This window comes from Mytilus edulis, chromosome 3 (genome assembly GCF_963676685.1).
Source record: "Mytilus edulis chromosome 3, xbMytEdul2.2, whole genome shotgun sequence".
NCBI lineage: Eukaryota > Metazoa > Mollusca > Bivalvia > Mytilida > Mytilidae > Mytilus > Mytilus edulis.
The window spans coordinates 15,812,676-15,831,362 of NC_092346.1; the positions used below are offsets into that span (position 1 = coordinate 15,812,676).

Here is an 18,687-nt window from a genome sequence, read left to right on the forward strand (position 1 = left end):
AGGGATAGTACAGAATGCTAGTATAAGTTAAAACTCTTAGAAGTTCAGGGCATATCAATGTTGAAAATATGCCGCACAACCCTATGTTTTGACTTTTGAAAAAAAAGTTGTGCATAAGAATTTTCTAATCTATATCACAATTTAAGAAAAAAACGTCATTGTAAAAGAGCCACAGTTTTGCCCGTAAAAGGAAATCCTATAGGAAATTGCACTGTCTATATTTACTGAAATGCAATCTATTGCATATGTGAGTAAGATAGTTCTGGATTTTTAACAGATGCCCAATATTAAATGGTTAAACTTGAAGATAACTGTGTCATTCAAACCTTGCGAGTACATTTTTTTACTACATATGAACCAGTATATGATTGAACTTAAAAGTCTAACTGTGTCATTAGACCGATACGATTTGTTGATTCCTGGTTTCTAGACAGATATTAACCAGTAGATGCAGGTAGTCCTAGTTGATTAGCAGACGTTTTGTATTCACTTTTTTTTAAAACCGTAATGCAACCATATGTTAATTCATTAACAAGGTACATACATTCTTTTCCCGCTCCATTTGTTCCCCAGCTGGAATAGGAATCTGTAAAACCATTTCTCGATGACGTCAGAACAATCATATGTTGAATATCTCTCCACGTCAGCGCAGAACTAAAACAAAAATAGATAATTTCTGTATCTATTTTGTATCAAGAAAGACAAAAATAAAGGTGCAGGTTGAGTTAAAAGTTATTTCTAAAAGGTCAAAAACTATTGTTATTGTTATCATTCACTGTATTTTGTTACATATTTATTCGTTTGTTATTCAGCATGTATTCATATTCTTGTAATTTTATTTTTGAATTTAAGGAGATGAATTTATATAAGGACACTGCTCTTGTTTCTTAATCCCAATTATTGAATCTTTTGTATTTTTCGTATTTATGTCTTTAGCCTTGTAGCTGTATATATATAACGATTTCTTTAAAAAGATATGTTTACAGTAAAAGGTCATATTCATAAATTTAACAATGAATTTTAACTGCAAATGATTTTAAATGGTGTTTAGTTGCATTTCACAAAATCCATGTGATAAAGTTTCAAAAGAACTCACTTTGCATGAAGTGCTAACGCAATGATACCGGAAGCAATAGGTGTTGAAAATGAAGTCCCTTGTACGCCATCACTAGTACAACCGGAAGACGTTGTCGTTGAAGTCTATAAAGCAAAAAGAATATATCTTGAGATGTTATGATTTAGTTGTCAATCAAAATAAGCCTTGATAAAAGCGTATGATCCCAACATTTTTTTGTGCATAACATGAGAAATATTCCAGGTGTGACTATCACACAGTTTGACATTAGCTCTTAGGGTAATAAATCAAAATGTTTAAAACCTGGACTCTGCTATACTGGCCTTTTTTGTTTCCATGCTCTATTAAAGTTTTATATAACTTTTGGCAATCGAAAGCACCAAATAAATATTTATTCAGAAACACGTTTTTGCGAAAAGATACCAAATCATACGTTGTGTATTGTTCTTTTATTTAAAGCAGAACAAAATGCTTCAAATAAGTAAACCTTGTGTTATGAGTTATATTACTTCACATGAAGGGACTATTTTGCCAGTAGATTGTTCAAGGTTGGCGATTATTTGAAAAGAGTTACTGTGGCAAAAGATTAAATGACTCGTTTAAGGTAGCACTACAGTCAGAATTGTTTGACTCCAAGCAACAGTCTTTAAAGATTTATTTCTCCATAAATACTTAAAGGATTTTTAAAATCTTTCACTCATTTTAAAGCTGAAATATTACTCTTTCTTAATCTATAGATTAATATATTTTTGGTATGATTAATCTCAAAATATAGCTCATTAATTGCCAAAAAAGTGGTCTCCCAACTTGGATGAAAATGACACATTCAGGTCAAATGGTAGTAAAAATCTGTTTTCATCACTTTAATCAACCATACACAATCTACAAAACTGTGTCTCAGATTTTTGATATATGCCTCCAGTACGAAGATATATTGATTAAACTGCTTGGTGCCGAACCTCATTTCTCCTTTTATCTTTGGACGCCTATAAAATCATTTTGAAACAAGTTATCCAAAAACTGGGACACGGTATTGTAGAAAATACACCCTTTAATCACATATATCAATTCTCATGAAAAATTTTGTTCTGAGAAATGACCTAAAAACTGAATTTCCCGATTAGAACCCCTATAAATACAACATAAGCACAAAAATTCTACTGGGAACACCCCAGAAGTGTTCTGACACCATAATTTTATCAATAGAACCACACACTTTGTGTCTTCGATGCTCTAATACTGTAAATTTTGTATTATGAGTGCACTGACCAACACTAACTTGGCATTTGGCGGGAGTTTGACGTAACAGATTTGACCAACATCTGTTATGTAATCATTAAATATAGACAAATGCATGTCTCTGTCCAGTCAGTCTAAGATAAGAGAATAACAGGAATGACCAGCTGCATATAATCAATATTTAACATCATTATTATCACTATAAAAAAATATTTTCATTTATATTTTAAAAAGAAATATATTATGAAATTAGCTAGAACATAAAAATGATGCAATAAAAGACATCGTAGAAAAAAGATCAAGAACACCCCCTTCTTATTGGTTGTAGTAAGAACCTTAAAAGCTTTTCAGAGGCTTTCAAAGATACTTTAAGACTCTTATTCATAATAGTTTTGTTCATTTTGGTTAGATTTTTTCCCTTTATAATTTTCTCCTTTTCATATCTTTTACCTTTTCTCTGTTTACTTCCATGTTATATAAATTACTTTTGTTGCACAATGAGATAAGACCATACTATTTATCTTGTGGTCAGGGATTAACAACTGGACACTGGTATCAACAGATGATTGACATATTAGCCCCTCCTAAATGCCTACATATTTAGATTAGTTACTATGTGCTTTTGTTTACATAAGTTCATTATTAATTAATCCCTGTTGTGATATGATATTGTCTTTGGGATTTTTACAAACTGTGCAGAATAATACTTACTTTGAAATTATGTGATAAAAAAAATGTCTTCAAAAATTCATTGATAGACTTTAGTGCTACCTTAAACAGTAAATACTTTATATTGTTTTTCAAACAAGACGTTATCACGTAAAGTTAAAATTTAACAATTTCAAGTGGGATACTTTCCAGTTAAAATACATAAGGTATTACATTGTATCTCACAATAACCTAATAAAGCTGTCGATGGAGATGTTTTCAGTTTTGAAATCATTCCTATTCAGTTTTGAAGACATATTTGTTTCAGGTGATATTTCATTTTTGGTTAAGTTCTTCTGGTAACCATAAGTGCTTGAGTGACTTGAAAAAGTTAAGAACAATTGTACATTCAGGATATCTGTACCTATAAATTGTGACTCTTACTAAATATCTGTTGTTGCTACTGCCACCATAAGTCGCGGCTAATGCAGCTGCGCAAACTTCAGAGTACCATGCATTTTGTCCTTCTTCTACACTTGTCACACCAATGGTGTAGATGCTATTTACATATCCGTCTCCATTACAGTTGTCGGATGTTTCTCCATTACCGGCCGCCCATGTATAAATAACGCCTTTGCCACCTCTGCCCTGATGATAAACAAAAAAACACAATTCAAAATAATTTAACCTGCAATCAGCCAACCATTGTGCAAATGACAGCTACACAAATACATTTTTGCTTTATTTGTTATGGTACAAATAAAGTCTTCTATTACCCCGCTTCCATGTTGAGCAAGCGGTAATGTGGATATTTCTTTTGGCGTTACTGTTCATTTTTAGGGTCCTCTTCGAGGTCCGCGTTTAAACTATGTCGATTTCTTACAGACAATGAATTGAATTTTAACTCATAAACTTTCAAATGTCGAGTGTAAATAGTAGGATAAAACCTATATAAGTACATTGTCGGAAAATAATGATAGTTTCCAAATATGTACTTATATTGTATATGAACCTTATTTCGCACTGACAAAAATTAATAGAAAACATAACGAAGCAATCTCCAAGTATTGTGACTTGGTTTCTATTTCAGCATAAAAGAACTATGAGATTGTTTCGAGAAACTGTAAAAATTCTTCGACAAAGTAACACTTACGAATGTTTTGCTTCTTTAAAAATACAAGTACGATATCGGTCATCTGTGTGTGTGTAGAAAATAATTTTCTATTACATGTAAAATAATATTTTGAGCTGATTGGCCAAGGTATCTTAATCATTGACTATGTTTCTATGGGTTTTCTCATTTGCATTTCACTGCAACAAATTCGTATCGCAACATATTGCTTTTTTAGACGTACACTAGTAATTCCGTCTAGAAGGGCGCTTTTAGTAATTGTACCGGGTTCAGAAAAGTCATATCCATCTGTTGGACCCCAACTATTGGAATAAATATCTACACCGCTTAGATGATGATTTAGTGCTTGTGCTTCTTCCGAATCTGTTAATCCGCTAGTACCAAGAATTCGAACACCTTTTAATGAAAAATAAAATAGCATTTAACTGCAGAATTGAACTATTCTGTGACCAAAATGTCCTTTTGATTAAGTCAGTTAAAGCATTTCAACTTTTTCTTATAATACTAACACATTGTTTTAATTCTGCTCTCACGTTGAGATAATGAGCATGTGGCGTCATCTAAAAATGGATGCAGAGATTCATGATCTAGTTTGGAAACAAATGGAGCTAGAAAATGATATGTGTGCGTTTTCATATTGTGAACACATATTTCTTAATGATGTTATAAATTAGAAAAAGCATTTTTATAGATTTAACACATTACGTCATTATTTTTTTTAAAGCGAGACATCATACGCTTGCAATAGAATATGGGAATTGAAAGTAAATCGGTTGTGAACAGTACATACAGCATGACACGGGTTATGTTCTTCTCATATATTTTATGATAGTATGATACTAAACCCCTAACGGGAGGGATTGTACCTGATATTCATATGATGAAGACATAATCTTTCAATCAGTTTAATTGAGGTCTGGAGCTGGCATGTCAGTTAACTGCTAGTAGTCTGTTGTTATTTATGTATTATTGTCATTTTATTTATTTTCTTTTGTTACATCTTTTGACATCAGACTCGGACTTCTCTTGAACTGAATTTTAATGTGCGTATTGTTATTCTTTTACTTTTCTACATTGGCTAGAGGTATAGGGGGAGGGTTGAGATCTCATAAACATGTTTAACCCCGCCGCAATTTTGCGCCTGTCCCAAGTCAGGAGCCTCTGGCCTTTGTTAGTCTTGTATGATTTTAAATTTTAGTTTCTTGTGTATAATTCGGAGTTTAGTATGACGTCCATTATCACTGTACTATTATGCATATTTTAGGGGCCAGCTGAAGGACACCTACGGGTGCGAGAATTCTCGCTACATTGAAGACCCATTGGTTGCCTTCGGCTGTTGTTTGCTCTATGGTCGGGTGGTTGTCGCTTTGACATATTCACCATTTCCTTTCTCAATTTTATACATTTAATGTATTTCGCAATAACCTTGCGCAATCACAGTCGACCTTAGAAACTTGCGTATATGAATACGAATACGAATGTGTTTATTATAGTGACATTTTGTATATATACAGTATAATAATAAGATATGTCAGTATTCGTACACCCGGCCCATAAATCTTTCAAAGTAGAGCCCTCTAGTTCAATTATTAACATATATTGTAGAAAAAAGAATTGTAACCATTTATTTGAGATTTCTCGCTAAACGTTGCGAGTAAATTAAAGAGACAGTAGTAATAAAAAGGATAATAGAATTGGGGAATATGTCAAAGAGACAACAACCCGATCAAACATCAACAAAAAGGCGAAGGCCACCAATGGGTATTCAACACAGCGGGAAAATCCCAACCCAAAGGTGGTCCTCAGCTGGCCCCTAAATAAAAATACGTACTAGTTCATTGAAAATGGATGTCATACTTAACTCCAAAACATATAAATGAACTAAAATTAAAAAAAAAAACATACAAGACTAACAACGACCAGAGGCTCCTGACTTGGGACAGGCGCAAAAATGCGCCGGGGCTAAACATGTTTTGTGAGATCTTCTTTTCAAATCTCGTTAATCGATTGAATGACTATCCTCCATTTCGGATTTTAATGAAAACATGGAAAGATGCTTGTTATGTTTTACCTATCGCAGCTCCGGCATATCATCACTCTTGTTTTGACGTCTAGCTATTATAAGAGGTAACAATAGTTTACCGACTGACAGATATGGACAACTTTAACCAAAAGCGTTAAGACAAACGTCATGATTCTAACTTTCTTATTGTATTGTCAACTTCAAATTTCTTAGCAGTATCATATCCTCTTATATAGTTAACATACCAATATAAATACGTTACGATCGTAAATATTAACGCTATACGGTTTTCATACACTGGGGTGAGCTCCTAACACGAAAAATTTTCCAACTGAGGACGAACGACTGCAAACGACACTCCATGATTTTTTGGTCAGCATCACAAATTGTGTGACCGATACGCTATGGTTGTGTATTAACTCACTACTATGTTTTCTCGTTCTTAGATCCTTAGATACTATAGTACTAGAATTGTCCTGCATCATTTAAATTTACAAACTGTATCTTATTCCCCATTATGACATGTTGATTTGAGAGTGGGTGGTATTGCAGTGAGTCATGTAAAGCAGGAAAAGCTTACCCTGTCAATGCATCGGGTCTTGTTCCTTTTAAGGTGGTACCCAACACTTTAACTAAAATTAATTTGGCTCGTTTAATTTTTTTTAAATTTTGACAAAGTATTTACTTGGACCCTTCAACAAAAATATAAAAATTTGAACAAATTTGAATCAACCGTTTTATCAGAAAAATTATACAGATTATATAGCAGTTTGACAAACACTTATTTTGATCACTGAGAAGCTTAATATTCCCTTAACAACACAACGTAATTAAAACGTTTAGCTGATTTTACAGAGTTATCTCCCTGTAGTGTTAGGTACCACCTTAAAGTCTGTTTGATTTTCCAGTTGTGGTTTTAACCTTTGCGATTTCGTTACTGCTATAGAAGATTTTGACATTGGTAAACTACTTTTACTTCGAGTGCTTATTGAACTGGTGTAACTATGCGATATAACAACTCATAATTACCAATTATAGTTGATTCATATGCTATTCCTACTGTGCATTCGTTGTTATCCTTTTCTGCAGCTATCAAACCTGCTACTTTTGTACCATGGCTTAGAAAAGGAAAAGGGTATTTATAACGCTCAGTAATGGGTTATCTATTGAATTTCTTTCCACGAGCTATTTCGGCGACGTTTGATTACATAAATTACACGAGTATAATCAACGCATATTTTGTATTTTTCGAGTTATTTTCTTCTCTACAAATAGTAAATAACAAAAATACCGAACTCCAGTGAATATTTTAAACGAAAAGTATGGTGGCCGGTTAAGGCCATTTCGCGATTTCGCGTTTTCGCGTTTTCGACCTGTAGAATATGAAGGGCGAAAACGCGAAAACGCGAAATGGTCTTACCCGGCCACCATAGAAGAGTCGTTAATCAAATTGCAAAAACTTAGTTCAAAACAAATCAAACGAATGAAAAACAAATGTCATATTCCGGATTTGGTCCAGGCATTTCTTTATGTAGAAATTGGTGGATTAAATCTGGATTTATAGCTAAATAAACCTGTCACTTGTATGACAGTCGCATAGAATTCTGTCATATTGACAATAATGTGTAATGAACAAACATATAGACACTCTATAGACAAATCATGTAAGTAGAATTAAAGATAAACATATAAAAAGTGACAATTAACACAATGATGGGATATATAAATACCGAGCCATGCAAAAAGGATATTACCAAAAATGGTCTAAGCAGGAAAGGTTGAATATATCAGAAACATAATTTTTATATCACATATTTGATAAAAATGTCATTGTCCAGTAGCTCAGTAAACGTGAAAACAGTGATATTTTTCTGACACTACATTTATTTTGTACATACGAATTACATATCTTATACCAACGTCATCGATTTTTTTTGCCATACCTGTCACCAACATCGGGTATCGGATTATCATCTGTACTTTGATAATCATAATCGTTCACTGTGTCCTGAAATTAAAACATAAATGAGGTAAAGTATAAAAAGAATACGCCTATTTCTATGGAATAAGAAACAAACTTCTTTAATGTGAAAGGCAGATATGCCTGATGTACTCAATGAAGGTAAGATGATACTGTTAATTTTCTCTTTGACAACATTAATATACATAACAGCAATAAAGTTTTTCAGCAAGTGGTAGGTATGCCTATGGACATCAATTTCATTACTTGAATTGCAGATTTGATCTTGTACTGTTATGAATAAAGGCAACAGTAGTATACCGCTGTTCAAAACTCATAAATCCATGGACAAAAAACAAAATCGGGGTAACAAACTAAAACCGAGGGAAACGCATTAAATATAAGAGGAGAACAACGACATAACACCGAAACGTAACACACACAGAAACGGACCAAGCATCAGACAAAAAACCACGAGAATAACAAATATAACATGAAAACCAAATACATGAATTTGGGATAGACAAGTACCGTGCCACGTCTTATCTCAATTTCTCAAAAATAAGAGAAAACACAAACGACTCAACGTTAAAATGCAACACACACAGACACGAACAATAATATAACAATGGCCATCTTCCTGACTTGGTACAGGACACTTTTAAAGGGGAATAAAAGTGGTGGGTTGAACCTGGTTTTGTGGCATGCCAAACCTCGCACTTCAATGGCAAAGTTAAATATAACATTGAAATGACATGAATCCCAGATTATAAACAAATGCAAGTAAGACCAGACTAAATAGCATTGAATTGATAAATTCAACAAAACGTACCGTTATATTGATGATATTTTTTTCGTTAAAAAATCAAACATTTTCTACATATACTGCCAGAAATTACCTTAATGAACTTTCTTAAGCTAATTCAAATGTAAAAGGAAATAACTGTCCTCTCAAGATTTAGATATTTCAGCTTTACACGGTAAACTACACACACACTTTTATGACGAAAGGGACGATTAAATCGATAAAATAATAACAAAATAGAAAGAAACAAATGCAACATTAGCAATTAGGATGAATGATATAACAAACATATGCATCTAATCTCATCGTGCACAGAATAATCCTTATATCTAATATTACAAACAGAAGAAACCAATTTCAAATACCACATTTGCGTCTAAGTCAGTATGATCGGTCTGTAAACCATCGTCAAGGATAGCAATTGTTATTCCACTTCCGGTATACCCAGCATTCCAAGCTTCATTGACCTTCATAGAAGGTGAAACGTCATCATTCTGTAAAATATTGATTGAATATTACAACGTTATGTATGAAATCATATTCAACCACAAATCGACAGTTTATGTGTTCAAAACATCTGATTTGTAGATAAATGATAATTGTATATATAAAATCAAGGACATGTGGTATGATTGTCAAGGAGCCATCTATCTACCATAGTTCAAGATATTTCATTATAACTGCCTTTAACAATAATAAAAAAAAATATCTTATGGTCAGCTATAATTGACAAATAAATGAAAAATGTGAAACAATTCAAACGAGAAAACATAAATTCTCATTTACAAAACAATTCACGATACCATGAAATGAACCATCAATAACCACTTAAATGCAAACTCCTGACTTGGGGCAGACACATAAATAATATGGCAGTTTTAAACATGCGTGTGAGCCCTCAGTCATTTCTCCTTGGACAAGTTTAACAGCACAACAAAAGAAAAAAACAAAATCAGTTGTAAATGTCTGAGTTCAAAAATCAGTAAAATCTATAGACACTAAGCTTCGACATGAAAGTACTAGCAGTTACTAAAAGCAAGTTTAAAGCTAATAACAACTAACAACTAAATCGTGTTAACCCAGAATCGATCAGTAAATATTCAACGAATCTAGCGTAAAGACGTCATTAACAGTCTATGAAAGGTATGACCTTGTGCAATGTCAAAATATAAGTGAACAATATTGACAGAATGTAGGATGCTGAGTACAAATACCTACCTTGCCCATGTTTCTTCAGATAAAATTATCAAGATTTTACTACGATGTTAAATTGATAACCTTTAAGAATAAGTTTATTCAAAGTATCAATGGGTTTACATCGGTCGTATCTAAATAGTATAACAAAAATACCGAAATCCAAGTCCATAAACACTGAGAGTGTGATATCCCATTGTTTTAAAAATCATACAGGTAGAGCCAAAATTCTGTACCAAATCTTTCTATCTACGAAATAATTTAGTAAACTCAATTAATTTGTTATAGCAAAATCCATGACTGAGTAACCATAGCCATAGGACAGTTTCCTGAACAATAAGAGCTGTTTTGTATTCTTCTGAAAACCAATACATTAACCGTTTTATAATTTTCATTAAATAAATTGATACAAGTCATAATAAGGGAAACTCTTCTTTAATCTCTTACCAAGTGCCACAAATTTGACCATTCTGTGTCATCTGTCTTTGGTACTCTACGATATCTTTTTTCTTGATTTACAAAATCTACCTAAAACAGTGAACAATAATGCACTTATCTGAACTGGACGACACTTATTGTAAACAATCACCGAGTAATTTAAAAACATATACACGTATTTTCTGACATTGGTTTTCAAACAAAACTTTTAAAGGTCATAATTATCACATGAATGTATATGATCTCAATCAGTCAAATTGATACTGGATCTTACCCAACATGACGTAGATCTTTGTTAGCACAATCATAGGATTATATGTTATATAGTTTGTAACAGTTTACTCAGATTAAGAACAATATAGTATTCATTAGAATATAAAACTAAAATAGATATCAATATCTTAAACTCTAAAACAACGAAATTTTAAGTACATGTGTTTTAAAGGAATTTGAAACAAAAACATAACGTTTTTGTAAAATTTTGAATTATTATTAGTCTATTATTTCATTTGTAGATTTGTAATCACTCTAATACCTGCACATGGTATTACTTATATTTCTCTAATCGTGTATGGCTAATATGTATATATATTACGGATTACAAATGTGTCGAGGTTTGTGATTGGATAACAACACAGAGATGTCAGTATATATTCAGGAAACTGCCGGGGTATATACGACGTTTTTATCCCCAATTGGAACCTCAAAAACGTCATCATAACACCGGGTTACTATGTGACGTAGTTATAAGCTATCAGACTGTCAGAGGCTCACAGAGGGAAAATAATGACGTACTTCAGTCAATGATACATTTTTGATACATAATCACGCAATTTACACTTTAATACTTTAATTTAATGTTAAAAGTGTTATCATGAATTATTACACACGCGATAAAATTATGTTCACAGCAAAACTAGAAAATCCTACACGTATGCCGAACATATAAGGTTGGGTTTTTCAATATATATGTGTTGTCAACAAATACCTGCACTGGAAAATAACATTAAGTCAGGGGTAATCCGTAATATATGTGTAATTCAGGTCTCAGAAAGGGTATATACTGTGACATTCCCGGCTTAGGGCTTATATCCCCTTCGCCTTCTGCTCAGGGGATATAAACTCTAAGCCGGGAATGTCACAGTATATACCCTGTCTGAGACCTGAATAACATATAATATTTGTACGACTTTGCCCCCAGCAGAGCTTTAAAAAAGCAGTACAATAACGTGTGTTACACGGACTCTTTTTATGAATAAAGTCACTCGTGCATTCAGTGAGTTCATAAACACTTTATCGTACATCTTGTGACCTAATTACCTTGTTTTTAAAATATAATATATATAAAAATTATATTTACAAATAGGCTAACTTTGTCCCAAAATGCTGAAATTGAATAAAGTATCTACGGAATTACTGATTGCAAGAGTAACTGCAACCACAAGTTTGAGCTTTCTAAAAAGCTATGGACTGCTTCGCTCTATCCTAATTTAAGGTAATATGTGTGCATTTGGTTGTTGAATTAGTATTGGAAATGTGGTATTTTTAGATATTGATTGATATAAAATGTATGTACTTTAAGAGTGTGCGTTATACACCCATGCTTTAAAAAATTTTAAATTACTTGTTGAAAATTAAAAAAACTATATATATAGACAAGACTCTTGAGGTGTACCTAGTTTGGCAGAAGTTATAAAATACAGAAAATTCATTTTTGTAAACATTTGATAGGAACACTGTTTAGCAAAAAAAAATCGTGCAAATTGCAGAGCAACATAGCAAATTAACACGTATTAATAATTGATATTTCAGTATTGAATGTATCTGTGAAGTATATGCATAATAAAACGAACATAAATTAATGACAGTTGGTCGGAAATGAAGTACACATAGTTAATTTTCCGGCATTTGATGGCTAGTCCTGGACGAGAAAAGTCTGTTATTCTTCATCTTATTTAAGCCAATAGTTGTTGCTGTATCTCAGCCGCATCATCATGCAACAAATCAGAATCTGTCATGTCATAAGTAATTAATTCCAGATGGCGTGTATGTCGACTGAAACTAATAGTTCTGCATCGTGATGCGAAACAATAAAATGTTTCCATGTACAAACCTCTCGCGGATTTGCTTAGAGTTAAGCTAAAATCTTTTAAATAGTCCAAATCGAACTATACGGAGGGTTTCCTTTTTCTCTTCATGTTCAAGGAATTTGCTTTACAAGTCGAATAGTGTTAGCACAAACAGTCTCTTGAAAGTTTTACTAAATTATTTCATACGCTGTTGAATTGTTTGATGTCTTAAATCTGTTAGTATTTATTTTATTTTTTTTTGTGGGGGGGGGGGGGGTTGAGTCAGGAAAGGGGATATCCCCCCACTATCAAAATGGGTAGGGAGGAGGCAAAATGAAGAAGCAGTAATTTTTCTCGCACACAGCTGGTAGAATTGAGGCACCAGAGTTACATGTGTTAACTCAAAATCGATAATTTTTTTAAAGACTAAATTTCTCCAAACATCGTGGTACATACACCGGTATGCAAATTGTTTTATGTTCAATCTTTTTTTTATTATGCAATCGTCTTAAATGAAAAAAAAACTACTTTCTTGTCAGAAACGTCGTACAATTTAGATACACAACAAAAGTAAAAAAAATAAACGGGATGGTAACAAACAGCCGTATACTTTTTCTGCACTTGTAGTCAGTTCAAGGTCCTCGGATATCGACCTGACTACTCGTGCAGAATAAAAACTATACGGAATCGGTTGTTACCAGTCTGCGTTATTGTTATCTTTGTTCTGTATCTAATACATATATATATATTTAAGATTTGTAAAATAATTGCGCTTTATGACGTTGTGGATGGGGTTTTAAGTATAGAGATAAACGAAATGAATGGTATAATTATTAAGAGAATAGAGAAAAGCGAAGTTAATAGGACAAATAAAAAGAATGGATAACAACTGGATTTTCAATGAAATTATATAGATAAATAGACAACCAATTAAGTACCTATATTTTAATTATTTAATTGCATCAATCATAAAAAAATGTACCTCAGAATCCAGTTTTAAATTCTTAATGTCGAAGTCTTCTATCTCCTTACTGATTTTACGTGTGCGCTGCGTATCATTAATTTCAAATACAAAGTATCCATGTCTCCCTATCTGAAACTGTACAAGATTTAATTATAAGCAGTTGAAAATCATCATGACATTCATTTATTCTCGACTTTTATCGATGTATTTTACCCCCCAAAAAAGCGAAAAATGAAATTCATAATTAATGCAGTTTTTTTTTTTTTATTTATGCTCCCTCTCATTTTGCGGAAAGTAACAAAACAATCTTTGTGAATAAACTCATCATACATATCACGATTAAATAGTGTACGCCAGCCGCATACATATTGATTATAAAATTATTTAGATAATCTGAGCAAATATTAAACTAATTTATACGCTTTTAATGTGTGCAAAGCAAATAAATGCCGGAAATATAAAAAAGAAAAAACATATAAAAATGTCGCTATTTGCATGAATGCTGTTATGTTTACTCTACTAATGTGAAATTTATTTTTTACTTTTTAAGAACCTTTATAGTTGATGTTTCTGCAATTGTTAACATAATTTATAATGACTTAAAAATTCTAAATACCTTAACATATAAGGCCCTTAATGACCTCTTCCCTGTTATTAGATAAATTATTTTGAAATATTTGTCAAAAAAAATTAACTGGTGAATAAATAAATAATTGCCGTATTCACCTCATAAATAGCGTCTCCAGGAAATATATGTAGGACTCAAATCTATGTTTAGTTCCAGATCTATATTAGATTTCAAATCTATGGCAAATATGATATCACAAACGCTATACAAATCATAAATCTATGGCAGGTTTTTATTTTCTCCAAATCTATGGCAGATTTTGATTGTTGCGTAATTTCCGGGAAAATGGTGAACTATATAAAGTCACAAATACCTAAATCCAAATTACGTCTATTTTATGTTAATTCGCATTGTTTATGCTTTAGTTTTTGGTGATTTTGATGTAAATAAAATCATCATAGATACCAGGACTAAATTTAGTATATACGCCAGACGCACGTTTCGTTTACAAAAGACTCATCAGTGACGCTCGAATCCAAAAAAGTTCAAAAGGCCAAATAAAGTACGAAGTTGAAGAGCATTGAGGACCAAAATTCCTAAAAGTTTTGCCAAATACAGCTAAGGTAATTTATACCCGAGGTAGAAAATCCTTAGTATTTCAAAAAATTCAAAAATTTGTAAACAGTAAATTTATAAATATAACCATATCAATGATAAGCGTTTCGTGGTTGTTTCTGCTCCTTCTTTTCTCGTACTCGTCTGTGTTCTTTGTGGTACCTTGTCCCTTGATTGTATGAGTTCTTATTGTGACTTTGGTTATTTTTTTTACATTTTTCTTTTCTTTCATACTTTTTTGTAGTTCACAGCTGTTTTTATTTACCTATGGTACTCTTTAAATTTTTTAAGCATAAACTACAGCATTTTTCAGATATTACAGCGATATCCATGTACTATTGTACGGAATAATCTGTCATAGATTTCTGATATATATCTTTGAAGGCTTTCTACATCATTTTGAGCTATATTTTTGTCGAATACCTGTATTATTGAAAAAAAGTCCACTTGTTTAAGGCAAGTCCTTTGTCAGATATGTACTGACAAGTCCTCCATTTGCAGAAAATCTTCAATTTGGAAACTACAAAATCGTCCATAGATTATGAAACTATAAAATTTGCCATAGATCTGGATTCTAAAAATTATGCCATAGATTTGGGATGGCATGACTTCATATCTATCATAGATTTGGAATCTGCCGTAGATCTGGAACCCGCCATGGATGTGAGTCCTACATATATGTTAAGGTTTCCTATTATCATTACAAGTACTTAAAACTGTAAGGATGATACGTATACGACAATGAGATCAAACACATACAAACATGAATTATCGAGAGTGCAAGAAAAAGTTTTGTACAACAGAAAAATACATATTTCAACATCGTCTAGCTACAAGAGCCTTAGAGAAATTGCTATGTAAAACTATTTATGTTTTCTTTTTCATGCTGAACTTTTTTTTTCCTTTTACCGTTAAATACTTGTAATATTTCATCTGTTAAAAAATATATTATACAATTATTAAGTGGATGCTAGGGGAAACGCTAGTTTGCTGTCCGCGAGATCCAAAAAATAGCTCAAGAGAAACAACCTGTCAATTAATGATCAAATTATCTTTGAAATGGAATTAACTTTTACCAAAAGGAATAACATTTGTGTACATTTGAGTGACCAAAAAAATACATGAGCAAATATGAGAGAATCTCTTAAAATGGCCGTGTCTTAATTCTTGAATACTGCTATTATTTATTTTCATAAATGAGATATGATTTTGAGTATACAATATAAAGTCGATATTCACCTTTTTCCTGGAATGTAGGTAGCCAATACATAGTACGGACCTTAAAAAGTAAAATAACAAAAATACCGAACTCCAAGGATAATTCAAAAAAAGAAAGTCCATAATCAACATGATCAAATCGCAAAATCAAAAGCTAAAAAACACATCAAACGAATGAATAACCACTATCATATTCCTGACTTGGTACAGTCATTTTCCTCTGTAGAAAATGTTGGATTAAGGTGGGAAAGGAGTATAAATTAAAAATGATAGTATTTGTTCATACTTTGACAAAACGTAGTATATATTATGATATGATATTTTCAAAATGAAAGGTCACCGTGCTTTTTCTCAAGCTACAGGTTGTGAAAAAATGACACCTGTTGTATGGATTATATAGGAAAAACATCATTATGTGAATAGAAGATACACTAAGTGATAGAATTGTAAAATAAAATACGAGAAGATAGCTTTTAGGAAGTGATTTCAGAATATTAAAAGAAAAGATGCGGTCACCGTACGTTTTTCCTGCTATAAATAAAATAGCAAATTTCCATGTAGATTCCTTTTAAAAATGTACTATATCAAAGTTACCTCCCCTTAAAATACCAATTTAACTAAATTGAAAATCATGCAAAAATAATGTGCGTTTGTAAAAATTTTAGTAATTATAAGTTAATATGTTATAAATTTGTTCTTTTAAATGAAAATTCACTTTAGTCAGTTGCACCCCTGCATCACATTTTGCTGACTTGATTGAAAATCTGCACCTATTGTGCTCTGATATTTTACCATCCAATATGGCGAAGGACACCCGTACAAGCTTAAACCTGGTTTCATAGCTAGATAATTTAAACCTCTCACTGGTATGACTCGCTTAAAATTCCATCATATTGACAACAGTGTGTGAACAAAACAAACAGACATAATAGATGAATATGTCAAAAATAGGAGAAAGCAGTCAACGTTGTGTTAAAAATGTTGAGAGGGGGGCTCACACTGAGATTTGTTACTGATGTGATTGTCTATTATCTGACTGTTAGTTGAGCACAGGGGAATTATTTATGGTATCATACGTAAGAATTTCCATGTAGTTAAAGCAACGTCATACGACAAAAAAAGTACAATGCTATGGAACACGCCTTAAATTGTTATATATACATAATATTTGTCATTGCAATTTGTATATCTTTACATTAGAAAAATTGGTAAACTTATCCCAGTTGACTACAGTCAGTTTAGATTAAGCGTATAGTAGAGGCATTTTTGTTCTTCTTGAAGTAAAAATCTATTTTTGAAGATCATATATTACTAGATTTATTTCACTTGACTGCGCGGAGTTTAAGAAGTTCGCTCATTGAAGACTCATCTATAGACAGGAGTTTTGGGATAAGCTCACCAATGAAGTGTCCAATTATTCGTCCCATACCATGCACCCAGTTCTTTTGTATATGCCTTTGGTGACACTGATTAGTGATTAGAATTCAATAATAATTATAACGGCTATCATTCTTATCACACACATTTTCAAATAGACTGTCCTTATGCAAATTAAAACATAAGCTCCGCTCGATCAGTTGAAATAACATTGGTAATAGGTATACAATAAAATTAAAATTTTTGAAAAAAAAAATATTCCGTGTTTACAAAACGACGTACCCTTTTTAGAAATGTATATCCAGCATGTTTCGTTATAAATCGATCAATAAACCCTTCCGAATTGGTTGTGTTTATTACTACTCGACCTGTAAACTCTCCATCAAAAACTGGAGCACTGTAGTACATTTTTAAACAACAGAACATAAAAGTTAACAAATGTACGTGCATGATATCTCCAGGTCTGATTAGGTTTGGTTATTTAAATGACCTATGTTGAGGTTTAAAATATATACTTTGAGAATGACTGCATTTCTAAATATTGTTTTACATAGTGGAAATACCCTGACAGTAATTTTTTAACGGCATTTTTCCAATGTTATTCTGTCTGCATTTAGATTTGAATAAATTGATATGTTGAGTATACCAAAACAGGGGCGGATGCAGGAATTTTCGAAAGGGGGGGTGCTAACCCAGGGCAAAGGGGGGGTGCAGGGGGGGGGGGGGTGCAAAACATATGTCCCGATACAAATGCATTGATCGGCAAAAATAAAGGGGGGTGCGCACCCCCGGAACCCCCCCCCCCCCCCCCCCCCTGGATCCGCCACTGCAAAATAAGATAGCAACCAAAATGAAATAACACACAAAAAAGAACAAAAAATTAAAAATATACACAAAAAGCAAAAATAACGACCAGACAAAATATCATAATAAGGTATTCAGGGATAGTAAATAACATACACAGTGATACATGTTTCCTTTTATATATTGTTTTTATATACATGTACTTGTGATTTTGTGTATCTATAATTAATAAAACTTCTTCTTTACACATGTATATTCGGTAACTACTACGAAACAGTCATTAGTGACGCTCCAATATAAAAATATTGATTTGCAGAGCATAGAGTTGAACATTACTTTAACATAGATCTTGATATGCATCTCTTTAACATTTGTCCCAATGTTTTGTTTTAGATATAAGAAGATGTGGTATGAGTGCCAATGAGACAACTCTCCATCAAAGTCACAATTTGTAAAACAAAAACCAACATTATAGGTCAAAGTACGGTCTCTAATTGTTTTTGTTTTTTTACAGAAAAAAATTGTACGGTAATTTTGTGCCAGCCTCATGATTTGTTG

At 32.3% G+C, this 18,687-nt stretch overlaps 1 protein-coding gene across 1 annotated transcript in view; it reads right to left on the reverse strand.

Moving 5' to 3' along the window:
- Nucleotides 1–17,778, reverse strand: part of LOC139515890 (neuroendocrine convertase 2-like) — a 32,869-nt gene extending 15,091 nt beyond the window's left edge. The window contains exons 1-10 of the mRNA XM_071305642.1: nucleotides 17,608–17,778; nucleotides 13,566–13,682; nucleotides 10,524–10,604; nucleotides 9,248–9,376; nucleotides 8,061–8,125; nucleotides 7,147–7,235; nucleotides 4,318–4,490; nucleotides 3,407–3,610; nucleotides 1,097–1,200; nucleotides 545–654 (exon numbers count right to left, since the gene is read on the reverse strand). Of these exons, the coding sequence (XP_071161743.1) occupies nucleotides 545–654; nucleotides 1,097–1,200; nucleotides 3,407–3,610; nucleotides 4,318–4,490; nucleotides 7,147–7,235; nucleotides 8,061–8,125; nucleotides 9,248–9,376; nucleotides 10,524–10,604; nucleotides 13,566–13,682; nucleotides 17,608–17,775 (1,240 nt within the window). The 5' untranslated portion in view covers nucleotides 17,776–17,778. The remainder of the gene's footprint in view (nucleotides 1–544; nucleotides 655–1,096; nucleotides 1,201–3,406; nucleotides 3,611–4,317; nucleotides 4,491–7,146; nucleotides 7,236–8,060; nucleotides 8,126–9,247; nucleotides 9,377–10,523; nucleotides 10,605–13,565; nucleotides 13,683–17,607) is intronic.
- Nucleotides 17,779–18,687: the final 909 nt, after the last annotated feature.